Genomic DNA, 19,722 nt, shown 5'->3' with positions numbered 1-19,722 from the left:
GTGGCAGAGTATGATGCTAGTGTTTAGTTACCTGAAGGCCATGTCAGTGGAATCCAGGCTGCCTCGATTGTTAACACCGGAGATCACTTTCCCCTCTGACACCAGTTATTGTCCCCTTTTGCAATGTGCTTCTGGCAGGTGCTTGACCAACTGTTCCATCTCCTCCCAGTGGTATCTATCATCACAAAAGAGCAGAAAAGATTTGGCATTTTCTCCATTGGGTAGCTGCCCTCATAGATACTCTCTACCTTATGCACAAATCTGTTTGCTCTCCTTCACTCAAGGAGGGGCAGCCACAGCTGCCTAGGTGCAAACTCTATTCCTGGCTATGATCACAACTAAGGAGTCTAGTGGGACATGTCCCCTGATGTACACGGGTCATCAAGAGAAGAATTATCTTTCTTTTTGACCCTTGGGGTGACGACTCATACCTTGACTGGGTCCTTGAACTTTTCAGTGCTGTGCCAAGTCATGCTTTCAAGCGTTTGTAGTACTGGACATATCTCTCTGTCTTAGAGAGAATCTCCACCAGAAAGTCATCATCCTCCTTGACCCAATGAAGTTTTACTTCATGGTCGACTGGCAGCCTTTGGATAACAGCATGATATGCAGTGGTGTCACCGGGGAGAGGGAAGCCTTAGCAAGATAGGGATCCAAGTCAGCGTTGTCTATGTGACATGGTAAACTTACCTAAGATTATCCCCATCACCGGCTAGCTGAAGCTTTAGATATGGGTCATGCGTATCATAGGTACTCCGTTGATATGAGTCTGGGTCATCTGACTGGTCTGAGCGCTGAAACGACGGAAGAGGTGATGTTGGGGAATGGAGGAGGTAATTGTTGTGGTGCTATTATACTGTGGTGTATTAGTTGCTGCATCTGGCATAAAAATAAACTACTGACAGCAGTTATAAAGAAGTATCTTTAGGTGGTAGGTGTACGGAGACTGGTCCATTGGCTGAGTGTACGCTCATGCATGTACTCACTTTGTTTGTTTCAACATGGATCCTGGTGCAAAGGATGACTTTTTCTCTCACAAGATCTGGTCAGTTTTTGGAGGCATGAAGCTCTGTGGCTGGTCCTCTGGACTCTCTCAGGACCAAAAAGGGAATCATCCTACTGTAGCTTCCCTAGGGGGAATGCCCAGGAAAGGACACCGCGAATGAGGCAGATTCAAGTGTATGTAAGGTAAGGGAGAAATGGCCAGCCCAAGGGCCATAGTATAAAAAGTGACCGTGAGGCGCAACAGGTGTTATTAAGGGACCGTATATGCTTGTGCAGATGTTTGTGCTCTACTGTCATATGTATCGTGCAGTGTAAAAGATGTGCAAGGGTGATAACAAAGGGTATTCCCTTATTTGAGTGGGGGGGTGGCCCCATGAGAATGAGGGAATGCTTTTCCTCAGGACCCGCACCATGTTACTGATGCCGGAGGAGGCAAGAAACCTGGCAGTGCACTATGTATGAGTTGCACACAGCATTTGTGCCCTCCACGTGTGCCAACCTAGGTGGGGGAGTGGGCTCCGAAGCACCCCCAAGCATCCCTCTCCACTCACCTGCTTATGGATCCCTGCCCTCCCCTTGAAAGGGAGTCCAGTTCCGCCAGCTGCTGTGAAAGGCAGGCCAGTGGCTTCAAACAGCTGGTGCATCTTTCAGTAATGCATTGTTAGGGCCTTCACTGGAAACAGTGCATTTGTTGTAATAGGGCACCCTGAGCCAGCATGCTCTTGGCACACCGTTGAAAGGGGCAGTGTGCCCTATGTGTAATACAGGCTATTGGGGTAGGCGTCTGGAGAGAATTGAGGGCCTCTCCTATGGTCGCTGCCATAGTCATTGCCTTCTGCTCTCCTCATGGTAAATCTGATGGGCATTTACATTTCAGAAAATTGTGTGAGAATTTTCGTATGAGATTAAAAAGATGGATTACGCAACTATCTGATTAAAACATAGACACTGGAATGCGTAAAGACCAAAATAAGATGGTACAACTCTTCTGCTCCAACAATACAACCTTTGTCTTTCTGTTTCTGCCTATTTATTGGAGACCATTCCCCCCAGTGAGTGGAATGTTTAATAGCATTAAAGCATTAAAGCCCTTCTGTCTCGGACTATTCTAATTGTTAAAGACCCTCACCCTCGTTATAGCCTTCAGCAGCGGTGTATTAACCCTTTGCCAGCGCTGAACGTTCTGCGCTAGTGCGGAACGTTCTATTGCGCGGGCGGGGCTGCGACGTCCAACGGATGTGCGCAGCACTACCGAGGTGGTGCGCGCCACGTCCGCTGGACGTCGGCAGCAGCGATGGAGTTAAGCTATATTATTCCAGAAAAAAGGAACTGAAACTACTTATTAGCCACTAGTAGTACAAAGTTTGATCCTCACCTCTCCACCTGAAGGGGGTTCGGGGCCCTTTGTGTGTCTGCAGCTAGCCAGGTCAATCCTGTTATCCATGTTGTGACATCATCCTCACAGAAGGCTAAGAAGGACACAAGACACAATGTTAGAGGCAATACATAGCATTTATGCACCAAACACATAGCATCTTCCTTCATGATAACCTGTTTTTATGTACAATGTGCCGCCATGCTGCAGTTTTAACAAGCACTAATCGCACAATATTGCCCATAGATGATTTGCTGCTGAGGAGCTACAATGCTCATGGGAGGCTGAGCCAAGCCTGGCCCTTGAAGGGATGGAAAACAGAGTTTCTCTTCACAGTGGCTTTTTCCATTTGCAAATTTTGCAGTTAAATGTAATGGTCCTAATAATTCACAAACTGCACTTTTGAGCATTTTTACACTTTTGATTAAGTTTGCTAGTTTTCAGATACACAAACTGCAGTTTTGTAGTAACGTACACTTCTGCAGTAAGGCTAGCACTACACATAGTCAACCACTGGTACTGCAACACTCTCCTATAGAAAATAAAGGAAGTAGAGACTCAAAAGAAAACCCCTTAGGAAATAATATTAAATTAAATACAATTATTAAAAATAGTAAACAAATATAAATTATTGTTAAAAAATATATATGGCCAGTGGATATAAGTGTAGCTGGGGCCCTGTGGTCTGGGTGGTAATATTGTCACTCTATAGATAGGAAGGCGGGAAAATGCGTTGTCGGAGGGAAGTGTGGGGGTAGTGGTCAGGAAGGCAGTTGAGGAGGTATGGGGAGAATAACAGACTGAGGTTCAGGTGGAGCAAAACCGGGTCACTAACCCCCAGACCCATCGTCTTGCAATGGTTGGGAGCATCCATCAACCCTAATGTTTTGAGAAGGTTGAAGGGGCTAGAGGTGGTACCCAGTGGTCATCAGTGCTCGGGCCTCTCTCACCCACATCAGTCAATTACCCGAAGGAGACATTTGGTAGGAATGAAGTACTTGGTGAGATTGCAAGGGAATGGTCTGAGGATAAAAAAAAAAGATCCATAAGAACTGACTGCGACACTCAATTCTCCTTGTTGTCTCTCCTAGAGGTACTTTACTCACCTCTCCTACACCTTTCGGGCTTGGTAGAAATTAAGAGTGTGATGGAACAGGTCAGAGTTGGAATGTTATGCCGAGGGAGTTGAGGTCTCTGATAAAGACCTTTCCATGCCTCAGAGGTTTTTAACTTATGTTCCTTGGTCCACCATTCTCTGTTGTATGACTGAAACAGAGAGTCATACAACTAATCAGTACTATATGGCTTTTCTGTTCTGCTGTCTTAAGTTAACATCATTTCAGCAGCAGACCTCGATGGCTGGTACCATTTTTTCTGAGATCATATATGGTGTACATGGCACTCACAAACGTATAAATGACCGCTGAGTGCCTTGCGCCACACTGAGTGCCTCCACACCCTGAAAAACATTGATGAAACCCCTTATTCCTTGAAGCCACCCACCCAGTGTAATCCCTCAACCACATGGATAGTAAGCCTTCCTTCTCTGCTGAGCCTCCCTACTACAACTTAGCCGAGGTAGTCAGCATTTGGGTAAAGTGACCGTCTTGCGGTTGGTTATTCTTGGTCTGCCATGCTACTTCTCTGGTCTCAGGGCCTCAGGTGGGCTCCGGTGTACTTTTGCACCACCCTATTCGACATATCAAGTCTGTGCTAACAACCATCTGGCCACCTAATTTCTTGCTTCTACTCCCTGCTTGCGCCAAATTCTCTCTTTCTCTTAAATAGCCATTTCCATCAGTCTATAATCTCACCAAGCCATGGCCCCTGTAGTTTTTACCTTCCCAGATGTTCATCTTCTCATTGTACTGTTTGTCCATTTCACACTGAACTGAACACTAATAGGTTTCCTGAACAGCCATAGCTCTTTCTCTTTGTTTTTCATCTTTCACAGACCCCCCCCAGCCTCTCTTCACCTGCTTGGCCACTTTATCTTCCGCTTTCTCTCCTGCTCACATCCTCTTCTCATTCCACCTACAATGTTATTTGAAATTCCTGTTTCCTTACCTACAGTTTGCCTCTCTCACCGCTGCCCCTCGCTTATGAGATCTGTGTACGGAACATGGAATAGCTCTTCTCATGTCGAACCTCATGTGTCCCTTTCTGCAGGAAGAGGAAGTGACATCATAGCCTATCCCCTGACCCTCTGCAACCTGTGCCTGCATGACCTGCCAATAAATATTTCAGTCTCCCCTTAGGAAGACAGTTTAATGAGACATTTCAATAGAGGACAAGACCATCGTGTGATACCCAAACACCTATCCTTTTCACAACAGAAGGGGTGGGTAATTTACCACTTTCTTTGTCAATATTTATTCCTATATTGTCCTAACAATAGTTCATGCATCCACAACAGATCTATATGAAGGTAACCACCATAAAGTGTAGGCGGGCCTGCACTCGGCGCTGGGTTTCTGAAAGACCCTACCCTTGGCACCCATAGGCCGGGTGGCCATAGTAAAAATGATAATGGTGCCCAGACTGCTTTATCACTTTGCCAATCTTCCTTTGATCCCACCCCAGTCCTTCTTTCGGGAACTAGACACCCTGCTCACTGAGCTGATATGGGGGAATGGCCGACGCCGAGTAGCCTCGCGCACATTATATTTGCCCACCACCGGTGGAGGTCTAGGGGCCCGTCCTTTGAATCGTATTTCCTCGCTGCACAGCTTCAGTGGCTCACTCACTGGACAGCGGACCGATATGCAGGGGAAACGACCACGGAGACAGGCAAGCTACCTCTTCCCGTCATCAGGAGAATGCTCTTGCCGGGCACCAAACCGGCCCACACACACCCGATGCAGGTCTCCATAGCCCGTAAATGTATGATGCGAATCCATAGACTGTCGAAAGCGCGACCACGCTACTCCCCACTGCTACCCTTGGTGGGGTTCCCTCGGGCGGATAAATATTACACCACCGGAGCCCTGCAGGTATGGACCGATCACAATGTAATGGAAGTAGAGGTGTTGTTCCATGAAGGGCAATTGAATACCTACGAGCAAATCGTCGACGAGTACGGCCTTCCACAAGGGCAATTTCTAACGCATAGGCAACTCTTAGATAGCGCTCGTCAGATATGGAACTAACGAGACGGAGAACCCCCAACACACCTGGTGCTTCACTCCGTATGGGAACAGGTAGACACCTAGTAACGTGGCACTACAAAGCCATCAGGGAACTGGCTAACGTCCCCCTAGACAATTTGAGACAATCATGGGAAGAAGATGTGGGCAGGGTATTCCATGACACGGAGTGGGCACGCGCTCTTGAGTACACTAAAAAGGTGTCCAGGAATGCACGGTTTAAAAACATACAGTTTAATATACTGCATCGTGCATATCTCACACCTGACAAACTCCACCGATACTATCCAAACACACAATTTAAATGTCCCCAATGTCAGTTAGTGGAAGCGGACTTCCAACACATGTCCTGGGAGTGCCCATCCCTACAGCAATATTGGAGCAAGATACACCAAACACTCCTCACACTGGTTAACCTGCCACACATAGACACATGGGAGGTTTGTACCCTGGGAACCTACAAAAAGAAAAAATCGGAAAAACTATAGTGGCGATTCTCATCCCTCGCTCTCCTCCTGGCGAAGAGAGTTGTAGTTATGCACTGGAGAGCCCCCTCTGGCCCCCCGGAAGCAGCCTGGATAGGTGCGGTAAGCAAATGGGGGGCGGCAGAAGAAGATGCTCTGCGGGAGGAAGAAATGAAGGGTACACGCAAAAAGGCAATTTCCCTAGAATGGGCACAACTGCTCATTCAATTTAAACAAGAGACAACACTGGATGAGACACCGGGGTCATCCCCGTCTCAACCCCGCAACCCCTCTCCACACCTTGATCCGCCAAATCAGACACCAGGAGAGTGAGCTCCCCAGCAGATGAGAGTGACGAGGCGGGCGACCAACCCCACTGGTAATAGCCTATACTCCCACAACAGCATGCACCATATTCCCCTAGTCCCCTCGCAACCCTCACCCCTCGGACCAACGGCCCACACACCCTCTGCCCAACATCGCCTTTCGCCCTGGCCCCCCCTTCCTGATTCCCCCTTCCTCATGTTCTTGGAGGCAGTTATCTCCCACAGTTTTTAGTTCTGTTACAGTCGGCGGTTTAGATACCGACTAACCTATTACACATTAACCATTGACTGCGTAGTAAGGGGTCATATATGCCAAAACGGGGGAGATACTTACACCAGTCTTTAACATTACATAGCCGAAGAGACAAGCTACAGTGGGACACAACTGCATACAATAAGCTTACTTGCCAGCACATTTGTCTGCGCGGCACCACGGGAGCAGGCAGTGTGGTGAGGTCGTCCTACGGGAACAGTTGTGTTCTTGGGAGACCTCCCTGCCGGGCTTCCTGTCGAGCTTATAATTATAATAGACTCGTATTTGTTTTTCCGCGCTGTTGGGAGTCTCCACACGTGATGATAGATTTGAAATCGCTTTTGAGATCAGTTTACTTTGGCACTTGAACCGAATTGCGGTTGGGCCATAACCAGGACTAGGAAACGACACACGACCTGAAGAAGACCGGGGTGTCCTTTCAAGGCGCAGTAAGTCGGTCGAAACATGTTGGCGACACAAGCAGCACCAAGAGGGGTGTTTTGAGAACTTAAATCTTCTTCATCAAACACTACCCATCCTTTTTCTTTTAATCCAGGTTGCGGAACCCACTAATAAAGGCTCGAAGGGTATCCTCAAACCAGTTTTAGAGCACTTTTCCATTATCTGCACTTTGTCGAATCACTAATCCTAGTCACAGGGTGACACTCATTGATCAATCACTATTTATGTTGTGTTTGTTCTTGTATTGTGTCTTGTGGTTTGTTTTTTTCCCCTTCCCTTATGCTCCGTCCTGAGTGTGGCTACACCAGGGCATTTTGTAAGCCGACCCGATGAAGAAGCATGTCACACACTTCGGTGTGTGAGTGAGGGCAGTTTTTCAAAACGGATGAATTTTTCTCTGTTTTGTGGTATTATTTGTTGTGTTTTTTTGATTCACTCCACCACTTCTTGTGTGTATATGTAGCTTAGGGGTTTCGGCGTGGCGGAGTTGTATATAGAGTTGACCCTCTCCCCTTTCTTGTGGATGATGACGTCGTATAATCCCATATGACGGAACGGAACCCAACTGTTGACAGTGAATTATGTATGCAGACGTTATGTATCCATTTTGTGTGTAACAACTGACCTATGATTGACTGGATATCCCCTATGGGAACCTGAAATGTAAAACCCTAATAAAAAGATTTAAACAAAAAAACAAAGTAGGCAAAGCCCTACAAGACATAACAGGTTAGAGACTTTAATTTTAATGAGAATTTAAAAGACGGATAGCCATTGATAGGAACCTTTTGGTTAGTAGTGCCCATATCCATGCTTTCTTCGCAGATATCAGTCGAGTGACGACAGGAGAGAAGCAGCTGGTGTCAACGATATCAAAGTCGCCAACAGATCATCAGATGGGACAAGAGCTGTGAGGCTACTGCAGTTCACATGCTTTCTCAGCTAGGATAGTCATGACCACAGCATAGTTTGAGCTCTACCCAGGAAAAAAAACGTTGATTGATGGTGAAGCTTGTTGTTGAGTTGAAAAGTTGTACATTGAGCATGACATAGGAAGTTCTGCGTAGGTTTCGACCCCTCTGGGGCTGGCCTTGGGTAAATTAGCAAGACATTGCTCCTGAAGGACAGGGTACCTACATATGTGGACCAATATAAGCCATTCGTATCAAAGAGAGATCTCCTCTTTCCAGAAGATGTTATTCTCACAGAGTTATCAGATAAAGCACATCACAGAATTGTGAACAGGCAGCCCAATGACACTGCTACTCTCCTCTGAGATATGGCCCTATCAGAGCCTTCACATATACTCTGTTGTAAAAGACAATACTTATTTTTTACATTTAGTTATAAGTATTAGGAGCAGGCCTCTCGTTGAGAAGTATCAAGGAATTCATGTTTTTACAAAAACTAGTCCCCATTGTCTTTCACTATATTAAGGAGCTTTTCCATTGGTTATTTTATGTTCAATAGTTTCCTTATTATTATTGTTACTATTATACGATGATGATGATGATGATGATGGCAATACAAATAATTGAGGAACTAAAATAAAAAAAACAGAAGTTCATGCATGTGAAATGACCGATTTATTTCACGTCCCATCTTCGATGTGTTATTGGATTGAATAAGCACTTTAAGAGTTTTGCATGGTTGTTTATAAAGTCCTGCACTGTTCTATACTGCCCGCAATGTAAGTTATTAACAAATGATAACAAAACCCCCATTGTTCTCTTTGTTTCATGGAAATGCGACTATCTCGTTAAAAGTTTTCTTAAGTAGCCACATTACTCCACCAGTAGGGTCCCCTCATACCCTAATTATGAGGTGAGGCCTGGTGTATTATTTAGACCACGCAAAAGACTCAAGAAGGTCTAGAAAAGTAATTGTCAATTAAAACATTGAATGCTGAAAGACAGAGGGGTGCTCCGGGCTTCTAGTGGTTGAGGTTACCTCAGAGCATCAACATTCCAATGTTTGTTCACAGCTGTTGCTATGAAAAAAAGGCCTCACTGAGCCCCAGGGAATTTCAACCCCCTCGGGCTCCGTGAAGCCTCTGTTTTAGAAATTAGAACATTCTGCCCTCTAGGGGTAGTATCTTGTAAATAGCCATAGAGTCCTGCGTAGCGGGCTATACAGGCCATTAAAGGCCCCCTTCCATGTTAAAGTCCTCGCATTCAGCTCGGGCCTTTAACACTGTAGCGGGTCTTTAATGGCCGGTGGAGCCGACTGTGGAGGGCTCTAAGGCTATATTATGGTCCAATCTGAATATTCTTTTGCACCTCAGAATGATCTCTGATCGTATCCTGTATAGTATTATGTTATCAGTTACTTCAGAAGAAATTATAAGGTTTAGCCAACACTCATTCATCTAGAGGATAAGGTGCATAGTTAAGAAGTGTGCCTCTGAGTGACATTGGCAGGACTGCTAAGTGGAAGTCTATTCATACCTTTGCAAAGCACTATCTTCTAGGTTAAAATGATAGGAAAGAATCTCTCACAGTAGAAAACCATTTGGCTAATGATCGTCTTCTGTCAGTTCTTCATGTGTTTTACCGTCTCACGATGTTGACATAGTGAGGTAGGGATTTGCTTTCTAATCTATTCTCTGTTTTATGACTATTAATCATACAATCCTACAGGATCCAACAGAAGTTACTTATTAGCAATCCTAGTGCCGCATAAAGGATAAACACACTTCCCTCTTCCCTTCTAATCCTCATTTGGGTTGGAAAAATGCAGGAGACTAATCAGGAAAGCCAATAAATGGAAAAAACGGTTGCAGCACTGCCAGTGCAAGGCATAGTGGGATATAGACCTATTACAAAAAGTAGCAGGCAGCCGTGGGACACTGCAAACAACACTGACACCCCCCACAAATTGTGATCACTAATTGAACTTTTCATGTGCTACAACAGACAGCACTCCTGCTGCAAAGAGGTGCAATCATGGACATTGACACATAAAACATCCAATAAAAGTCTGGTGCACAAAACATCTGAATTACGAAATCGTAACTTTCTGCAGTCAAAATGTCTGTTCAAAACACTTTTCTATTAGACAAAAAAATGATACAAATGACGGTACAGATACAATCTTGACAACATCCAATGCGTTGAAGGAAATAAAGCTGTTAACAGTATGTGGTTGAGTCCAAACGCAGCCTTAACAATATGTAGTTAAATCCAAGCACTTCCAACACGTGTTTCGACTTTATGCAAGACTTCCTCAGGGCTACTAACCTGTATTTAAAAGAATATAACTGTATAGCCATGATGCTGTTCAGATAGCGATGCGTACTTCTTTAATATATGAAAAAGGTTGTTTTTGAAGTAAAAGCAAAACAACTGTGTCAATGCAATGCCTGGTAACGATCATCCACGGCATGCAGGATAAGTTACGTCAACAAGCATGGAAAATGTACAAAACCCCCTTGATAAGGTGATAGTCCCCCATGTCAGAGTCAGCGTCCGGGAAAAGTCCAAACCGAAGAAACGCTATGAGATATGGAATTTGTTGGGTCCATAAAGGAGCAATGTCTGTTTTTCACGTCTGCAAAGATACTGCTTATCTAGCTGAGTTTTACTTCACTGTTACATGTTTTGTTCCCTTTAATTAAAGCGGGCAGGTTAGACGTAAGGCTGCAAATTTGTTTCATATATGTTGCTGTGTTGATTGAATGCAAAAACATGAGATTCAAAGCGGACATGGAGAGGTAGATGCAAGTGTATCGATATGTTTGCTTTGTCTTGGCATCTCATGAGCTTCCATGCCTCATTAGAGATAGGCCAGCCATGGTGTTTCAGGCCGCGGAGCCGAAGCTGGCTCCGCTCTGGAAGATCCTTGCCCTGACAGCCTAACACTGGTTTTCCCTGCCAGGTCCACCAGGTGAAGTATGGTGGTCCAAGGCAGGAAAATGTCTCTATTGAGCAGGGATAAAATTCTCTATGTCTCTATTAGGGACATTTATTGTTTTCCGCTTCAATAACTAATATCTTTAGGGGTTTATGACTGAGACAGACAAAAGAATGCATAGTGGGCTACGTCAACATGTTGGCCCGCTTGACATTTAGACATGCAAAAGTGCATCCATCACATTGGTGGCTAGGCTCTCAGTAGAGAGATATCTGCCAGGCACTTTCTCTGGATAAGGTGAGTGATGCTCCTCTAAGCAGTATATGTGATGTCCACCACGGACTCCACAGGCCACCCACCAGCCTGTAAATGAAACCCTAAATATAATAAAATATCTATCTGACATACACAGGAAGGAGAAGATACTACATGTGGTTACATTACTTGATCACGGGTATTCTCTCTGACTCCATAAGCATTAGAATAGCTCTAGTCATGTGGGAAATGTATATTTTTAATTTTGAAAAAGAAATGTAAACAAATAAAACATGCCTATCACAGGCAACATGTTCTATGTTTACTGCTTTTTTATTTTTTAAAAACAACAAAAACTCAAATTAACCAAACTCAGTCTTAAAGTACATGCTAATGAAAACACCATTCTATAAAAAAAATTAAAATGAAAAACAAAAGGATAAACAGAGCATGTTAATAGGCTTTAAACAGAGAGAATATTGACGTGGCCCCTTAAGGATCCCAGAGCTCTGTCATCTCCTCCAGGGTATGTGGGACCGTTTGTTGAAGGTCAACTAGAGTAAGGATTTCATATTGGGCATTGGCTGGCAGGGTGCGTGCGTGGTGGGGCTCGGGGTCCGCGAAACCTCTGGAACTCGAATGCATTTGGTATTTATTCCTCATAACGGAGAAGACAAGGGCAGTTACTCTTCTTTATAGGGCCCTTTTAAAGAGAGCTCAGGCAGACTTGACTACAGTACAACAGCGATGGGTGGCAGACTCAGGGCCCTCTTTTGACCAAGTGACCTGGAGGAAGACGTTGACTGACACCCCTAAAGTGTTGTGCAATGCTAGCTTTCAATCAATTCAGTTCTATTTTTTGCATAGTGCATATTTTACCCCACAGCGCATACATGCTATGTTCCCCAGAGTATCCTCTGCATACCCTGTCTGTGCCTTGGAGGACGTTGACGTTGGCGTGGACTTACCCGGTGATCACCTACTACTGGGACATGGTTCTGGGGGTTATCTGTAGTGCTATGGACAGATCTTTCGACTTTAGCACCTAGCCATGCAGTGCTGGTGCCTTGCTTACTAGGAAACTATAGCAGCAGCTTGCAGTACTGCACCTAGGCATGCAGTGCTGGTGCCTTGCTCATTAGGGACCTCTAGCACCAGCTTACCGTACTGCACCTAGCCGTGCAGTGCTGGTGCCTTGCTTACTAGGGACCTCTAGCAGCAGCTTACCGTACTGCACCTAGCTATACAGTGCTGGTGCTTCGCTCATTAGGGACCTCTAGCAACAGCTTACCGTACTGCACCTAGCCATGCAGTGCTGGTGCCTTGCTCACTAGGGACCTCTGGGAGCAGCTTGCAGTACTGCACCTAGGCATGCAGTGCTGGTGCCTTGCTCATTAGAGACCTCTAGCAGCAGCTTACCGTACTGCACCTAGCCATGCAGTGCTGGTGCCTTGCTCACTAGGGACCTCTAGGAGTAGCTTGTAGTATGCACGGAGACAAATATTGTTGGTTCCTGGCTCACTACGCAAGCATTTGCAATGCACTAGGTCTTGCATTACTGAAAGTAAGAGCAATTGGCATTGCATTATTATTTACAATGCCAATACCTCAATCTATCAGTAATACGAGAACTATTGCATTGCAAATGCTTATTTTAAAGAGTCAACCTTTCTTGCTGAAGAAGTAACATAGAGGACACTTATGATGATAAAAGCCCTTCCCTCCGTACATACCAGCCTTCTCTATGACACTGACCTGCAACGCTGAGCGTCTTGAGGCGAAAGTCCACTCCGTAGAGAACAATGAAGCACATAGAGCCGTCAAGCTTCCGGGCATCTTCTGGATAGCGCTCAAAATCACGCGAGTTCTTCCCTGCACGGACCTCCTTGATCTCTCGAATGTCAACTGAGGGGGGAAAATGACATGGGTCAAAGCCCTAGCAATGTGCTCATGTAATTACATGTACCACAATCTGATAATAGTAGGGCTCCAAGTGTGCCTAGTGGGAATAGTACCACAATATCATCCTCTAAAAATATTGAGACCTAAATATCGACTACTAAACTATTGTGAAGAAAAGTATTTATAGGTAAGAATTGGTTTATTATACACTTAACATTCGTGTACCTTGATGATATATAACTTCAAAGTATGTAAATATAGAACTAAGAATAATAAATCAATACTCATTTATAATTATCTTTATGATACTTTGGTTGTCGGTATTTTTGCAACAATATTTTTGGAGGAAGATCCCATCTTTAGCACACAAAACCCAGATTCATCAAAGATTTTTTTTTTAATTCAGACATTAAGTCAATGATTCCCATTTAGATTTATGTGGGTAACACGAAAATTTGACATGTCTCCAACCTTTGTTGACCAGCGTTGGACACCCCAGCTTAACCTGCGCCCATACCGTTTTGAGAGCTAATTTACACTACTGAAATGTATTGCAATTAATTTTTATATGAAAAAGCTTTTAGTTACAGTGAGCACACAATCGTGTGGAAGCTTGACAAATACACCACTTAGTGCAGGAACACTCCAATTCGAGTAACCAGGCGCTTTATAAACTTCTTGCATAACATAAACTTTGTGTAGAAAATGGCACCCCTCCGAAATGTAATAATTTGGAATTGGAGTTGACATCTCTAGTGTGATTACAGGTGAAACATTGTGTAGGCATGTGTTCCTCATAACAAAAACACTGATGCTTATAATCTGCTGTGGTTGGAGTGGGCCCAGCTGGAGAATATGTGGGCTAAGCTGGAGAGCTGACAGGGAGTTAAAGTATGAAATACAATGATGTATTCATTCTGGGAAAAAGATGGTTGGATAATTGAATGTTTATTGTACACGGATTGCATATTTCTAACATAAAAGCAATATGTAAAATGAGTCAGAAGTTTCCATTCTAAAATCCCAGTAAAATCAAACTCAATTTTTCTGTCTTTGACAGAAAGGTTGAACTTTAGGTATAGCAATCTCTGTGCATTGTATACTGTAAACTCTGTGTATTATTTATGTATTTATTCTGATAATTTTTTATAGGGCGGGTATTAGAGCGCTTTACAAGTATACAGAGAGCAGAGCAATAATAACAATAATATTATACTCGAGAAAAATACAGGATAAAGTAGTACCCGGAAAGGAAGGGTATGCTTTACAATGTTCAGAGAGCAGAGGAGATAAACCAGTAAAAACAGAAGTATCATAGTCAAGAAAACTGCAGGATCATGCAGTGTCGTTATTGTAAATGTATAAATTAACACAAATGATAACCTGTACTGTATATATTGCTAGTTTGCACTTTTTCAATTGTATTTTTAAATGTTTTGCTAATTTTGGTCTTGACATAAAATGTTTAGTATACTTTTATGGTTTTTGTTATGAACCGAATAAAGTATTTTTGACTGACTGACTGACACACATATTCCCCCACTGAAAATAACTTGGTCACTACAACCAGTCTTGGTTCTGAGCCTGTGAATGTTTTATTTGGAACTTTCAGTCCTATAGGGCCTTTCGTGCCTGCCATAGTGAATCATAAAAACCCTTTCAAATATACAAATAAATGATGACTTAATGAGTGGAAATAGTTCCAACAAGAAGGTGTATAGTGCAAATTCATGAAATTTATGTTGCATCCGAAACGAAAATGAAAAGGATGACAGTGCAAGATGCAATGTATCTGGTAGCTTATCCATTGTTCCAAAATGTCTGGAGCACAAAAAGTAACGCTGGGCTAAACTGTACGTTCTCCTAATCACGTGGGGGTGAGAGAAATTTTCCCAACAGCCTAATGTGTCCTACTGATAGGAATTGGTCATGTACAACCAATTACCTACCAATAATCAGTAAAATAGTCTTTATTTTTTTGAAGGATTATCACACACACACGCGTCATGCTTCATCATTAAGTTGTACGTCCGGCAGAGCTATTGTTGCCGAACTGGCTCAACCTGATTTATGAAAGGGGCACTTTGAAGGTAATACCAAGGAATTGGAAGGGATCTGGTTTTTGAAGATTGAAAAAACCTTCATCTGTACCCGAAATGCTTTTACTTGTAGGGCACCCTTGGCAGTTTAAAAACAGGGTAGGAGGTTTGAGGAGACTCTATTGGCTCAACATGTTTCAGCCAGTTAATTGTAGCTCAAGAAGTCACCCGGCTTTCATCAGGACCATAAAGGTCCTCTTAGGTACTATCATGATTGCTCTTCTTTTTAGGTTGTATTAGTACTGTGGGTGTGAGCCACTTGCTCACGCCAATCATACAATTGCACTGATCACTTCATCGTAATTTCCTGGCTTTGTTTGTCACCCACAGGTCTGGATATTACCAGTTACCCGAGTTCTGTGGAAAGAGGTACCATGTTATGGGACAGTACTAAATGTGTAGCATTCCTAGAGTTCGGCCACATGTGTTCATACTGTGACGCATTCACTTGGGGTTAACCCCATGCTCCAAATACGATTACTTTTAATAGTGTTAACAGGGATTCATTTGAGTGGATGAGAGCAGTGCTGTTGCCACAACTGTCGTGCCAATGTTTTATGGATTATTTAAAGATCGGAGTTGGGTATTGATGGAGAGAGATGGAGCTCTAAAAATTGTAAGGGTGCATCATAATCATCGATAGTCCGCACCCGCATATATTCGTGTGTTGTATTAACTTTGATCATTAGAAATGTGTTGTAATATTAAAAATGTGTAAGTGAATGAATAGAAAAGGATTTTGTGCCATGAAAAAGAAATGAAATGGTATTTATATTTAAAAACTGTAACCTTTAGTATACTGCAGTTGCCTAACGAAAAGCCATGTGTACTGTAATGCATATTGACTTAAATGCGCACCATGATGAAGATTGCAAGTGGAAATGATAAGTTGCGTTTAAGTGTAATAATTATAGATGTTTGCAAAGCAAAGCCTCATCAACATGTGTGTAAAAGATGATGGGTAAAGGCCTAAATGAAATGTTCACGTTGTGTATATGAAAGGCTATTCATTTTTTCTTATGTTGGCCGAATTGTGTAGGCCTGAAAATGTAATTTCCCTGGTAAGCTCTCGCATTTAGAGATGGTCAGCCTATTTCATGTGCCTGCAACGTTGTTCTGTTCTTACGTTTTCAGTTGCAGGTGGAAGAAGCTGCCTTTGTTAGTTAGAACTAATGCCTTTTGTTTTAGGAGTTAGGCATGGAGGGAAAGAGTTACTTTGTAAATGGAATGTCGATAATTGGGAGCCAATGTTCTTTCTCACTGAGGAGGCTTGGGAATCAAGGTCATCTGACTGAACACTGGAAGGAGTGTGGAGGACGGTGGAAAACTACCTAGGAGAGGTGTCTGTTGAGATGAGGTGATCTGTGGGTGTGTTTTACATCTTTGCATTCTGTATTAGGGAAAGTGCCCCTAGGGAAGAGAGACAGAGAGTGTCAGAGAGGTAGAGGGAGATAGGATGAGTTAGGGGAAGGAGTTAGAAGATCAATCTGAAGAGAGCATCTTAGAACGAGCTCTGTAGCTTTTGCTACCTGATCCATGCAAGTGAATGTACTTCTTAGGAAGTCTTCACGAGCTGACACCTTTAACTGACTTTGCCTGGGAAATGCTAAGTAGGGATGTCACCTTAGAGATAGAGTAGAAATCGCGTAATGCTTTTTACTTTTCAGCCACAGATGAAGTCTGACTTGAATATTGGAGTAGTTCTTGCTTGCGTCTTATTTTTGGAATTTTTTATTCTCTTTATGATTCATTGGATTAGGCTCATTCATAGATATGGTTTTGTATAAGTTCCCATGTATTTTTACAACTTCGTCTTGAGGTGCTTGTGTATTCAGTTGTTTTTGGATTTGTAATAAACTCATAAACTGGAGTTCGGAGTTTGTGATCTTTTGAGCCATAGTTACTACTGACTGTTGGATTGACTAAAATGAGTTGTTTCTCCCCTTTACACTTCTCAGCAGGTAATAAAAGGGTTCCTTGTTAAATTATGGTAGTGGAACCCGGCCTTCTCAGCATACCTTAGAGATACCACTCCCCTTGGTATGACCTACTTTTGAAATGGGACGGTATAGGCCCATAGGATATTACGGGCAGGTTCGCCTATGTCACAGACTGTAAAGAAAGGGGGAACATTATGTTTGTTCCGGTCATCTTACTTGTGCAAAGTTTACATCAACAGACAGAATCGGACACACATTCTACTTTTTACTCCAAAGTGTGCGCCCGGCAGACCACCTAATTGGCTCCCCCAAAGTCCTGCATGTTGCTATACGAGGGAAGAGCTTTCATTTTTCAATAGAAAGAGTGTGGATGCCGGCTCTGGAGCATACATGCACATTACGTGTAAGGGGCATGTCTTGCCTGCGCGATGACATTATGCATAGGGCATGCATACCCCCCCATGATACTGTTGATGTAGTGGGTCGCTATCTTAGTTGTCGCCCATCTGCATCGCAGATTGCTAAGATGTTCTCCAATTTGTAATTTTACTTTCATACATGTCATTCATACGCATTTTATATCACACGGGCACATGATCAAATATATCACATTCATAGAATTGCAACAAGTGTGCCCAAACTAGATCCACTCTTTTCCAAGCCCAGATCCAATCTTTTTGTGGGCTTTGTGAGGTGCATTATGCTGCAGGTCCTGCAGGGGTGAGGTCCTGACACCTCCAGGAGACCCCAAAGAGTTAGTTGCTGTCCCTTCACAGTTATTGTTTTCGTTCTGGTATTAGTAGGGCTTCACTTAGGTTACACCCCTTTTGTTTGCAGAAAAAGGTTTATCAAAGGATTAGTTGCTGGTGCTTACGATTCTCCAGTTCCCATTGATGATATTTTTCGACTTTTTTTTTTTTTAATTTCTTCATGTTCCCTTAAGGATAACAGTGTTGTTTGAGCTTGTCGCTCAGGATATCACACTGTGTTCAAGTCATGTAAATGGTTGCGGTTATGGCGAGGCCTCAGGAACTGCCCGAATAGTAGGTTTTCACGTAGTGGTCTAGATGAAAGCTATCAAAAGATAGAAGGCTGTTCAAATCTGTTATTTTATGTTGTCTGTCTGTGCATTAGGGGCTGGTCTCGTGAAAGATTCCCACGTCCAAAAATGTTAAAAGTATTGATGCTTATTGAATGAGTGAACTTTAGATATTGATTTTGTGTGCTGTCTCAGACAATGACCCATTCTTCAGTTTCAGCATCACAACACCCGCTGACCATAATATCATCAATATACCTTTTCCATTTCTCATTGTTCTGTCTGAATAGGTTGTTGTTTGTCATCAACCTGGAAGTTACAAAATCATATACGTATGGGCAGACAAAGGTCAGGGCAAAGGTACTGCCCATGTGTGTCCCATATACCTGCTGGTACATGGTGCCTTTGAATTCAAACAAGGTCTTTCTTAGTGCCAAATGCATGCAGTCAAATATGAAATTTCTTGCGGTTGTGTGACTGGGGGGAGTGGAGTCGAGTAGGCCCTCCATAACCCTCAGCTTTTCTTCCTGGGGAGGGCTTGTATACACGTTTTCCATATGTAAGCCTATAAGAAGCTTTTTTTCAGGGTCAAACTGTATACCGCTCAGCAATCTCAAAAGGTCCTTCGTATCACCTTACATCAGAGGGAATCTGTTCTACTCGGGGTCTCAGTAAGTGGTCTGTGACAGGGGTTCCAGTACTGAATTTATGCCAGAAGCAGTCGGTCTTCCTGGTACCTGCTGCTGGTTTTTAAGTACTTTAGGTAGTGTGTGGAAGGCCGGAATGACCAAATTCTGGGCTATCAAAAATTCTGCTTTGTTTTTTTTAACCCGTTTGTTGCTTTGAACGTTCTGCGCCAGTGCTGAACGTTCGAAGAAACGAGTGCAGCCGCGTCGGCCAACGGACGTGCGCAGCACTGGCAAGGCAGTGCTCGCAACGACCATTGGCCGACGACAGCACTCAAGGGGTTAAACTTACGATGACTCTCTGCTTCTTCAATAATATTTGAGATCATTCATGTAAGTATACCTGTCGGATTCTCCACCAGTTTAACATAATTTCTCTCATCACTCAACAGGCGTAGGCATGATTTCCTATAGTCTTGAACATCCTGCAAGATGATGGTGATGCCAATACCTGCTGGGTTTATAATAATCTGTTCATTTTCTTTAAGACTCTTCAGTGGGATTCGTTCTGTCCTTTTTGTGTTCTCAAATACTCTTATTTTGGAGCATACCCTTTGATTAAAAGTATTCTGGATCACAGCTGAAAGCTATTTTAATCTTCAAAAACAAGATCCCTTCCAAATTCTCATGACTATCATCAAAGTGCTCCCTCCACAAGTGGAGATGAGCCCTTCTGGCAACAACAGCTCTCCTAGGCGTAGGACTCAGTGTTCAAGCATGCCACACATCTGTGTGGGTGGAAGTCTTTTTTACAAAATGACTATTTTCCTGATTATTGTTAGGAAATAGGTGGTACATGAGCAATTTCTATCAGTAGGACTCTTCCATAAATAACCACATTAACCATACGTTGACCATTAGGATCATATTATACGAGTACTTGCCGGAGGTTAAGACAGCATAACGTATTTGTAGAGT

The 19,722-nt window shown here is 43.4% G+C and overlaps 1 protein-coding gene across 1 annotated transcript in view; it reads right to left on the bottom strand.

Annotated features, from left to right (window-relative positions):
• Nucleotides 1-19,722, bottom strand: part of LOC144828457 (1-phosphatidylinositol 4,5-bisphosphate phosphodiesterase gamma-1-like) — a 617,664-nt gene that overhangs the window by 374,690 nt on the left and 223,252 nt on the right. The window contains exons 3-4 of the mRNA XM_078686634.1: nt 12,894-13,043; nt 2,381-2,474 (exon numbers count right to left, since the gene is read on the bottom strand). Coding sequence (XP_078542760.1) covers nt 2,381-2,474; nt 12,894-13,043 — 244 coding nt within the window. The remainder of the gene's footprint in view (nt 1-2,380; nt 2,475-12,893; nt 13,044-19,722) is intronic.

The sequence above is a fragment of the Lissotriton helveticus genome, chromosome 4_1 (assembly GCF_964261635.1).
Source record: "Lissotriton helveticus chromosome 4_1, aLisHel1.1, whole genome shotgun sequence".
Lineage (NCBI taxonomy): Eukaryota > Metazoa > Chordata > Amphibia > Caudata > Salamandridae > Lissotriton > Lissotriton helveticus.
The sequence above is the reverse complement of the archived record's forward strand: the minus strand, read 5'-3'. Positions and strand labels throughout refer to the sequence as shown.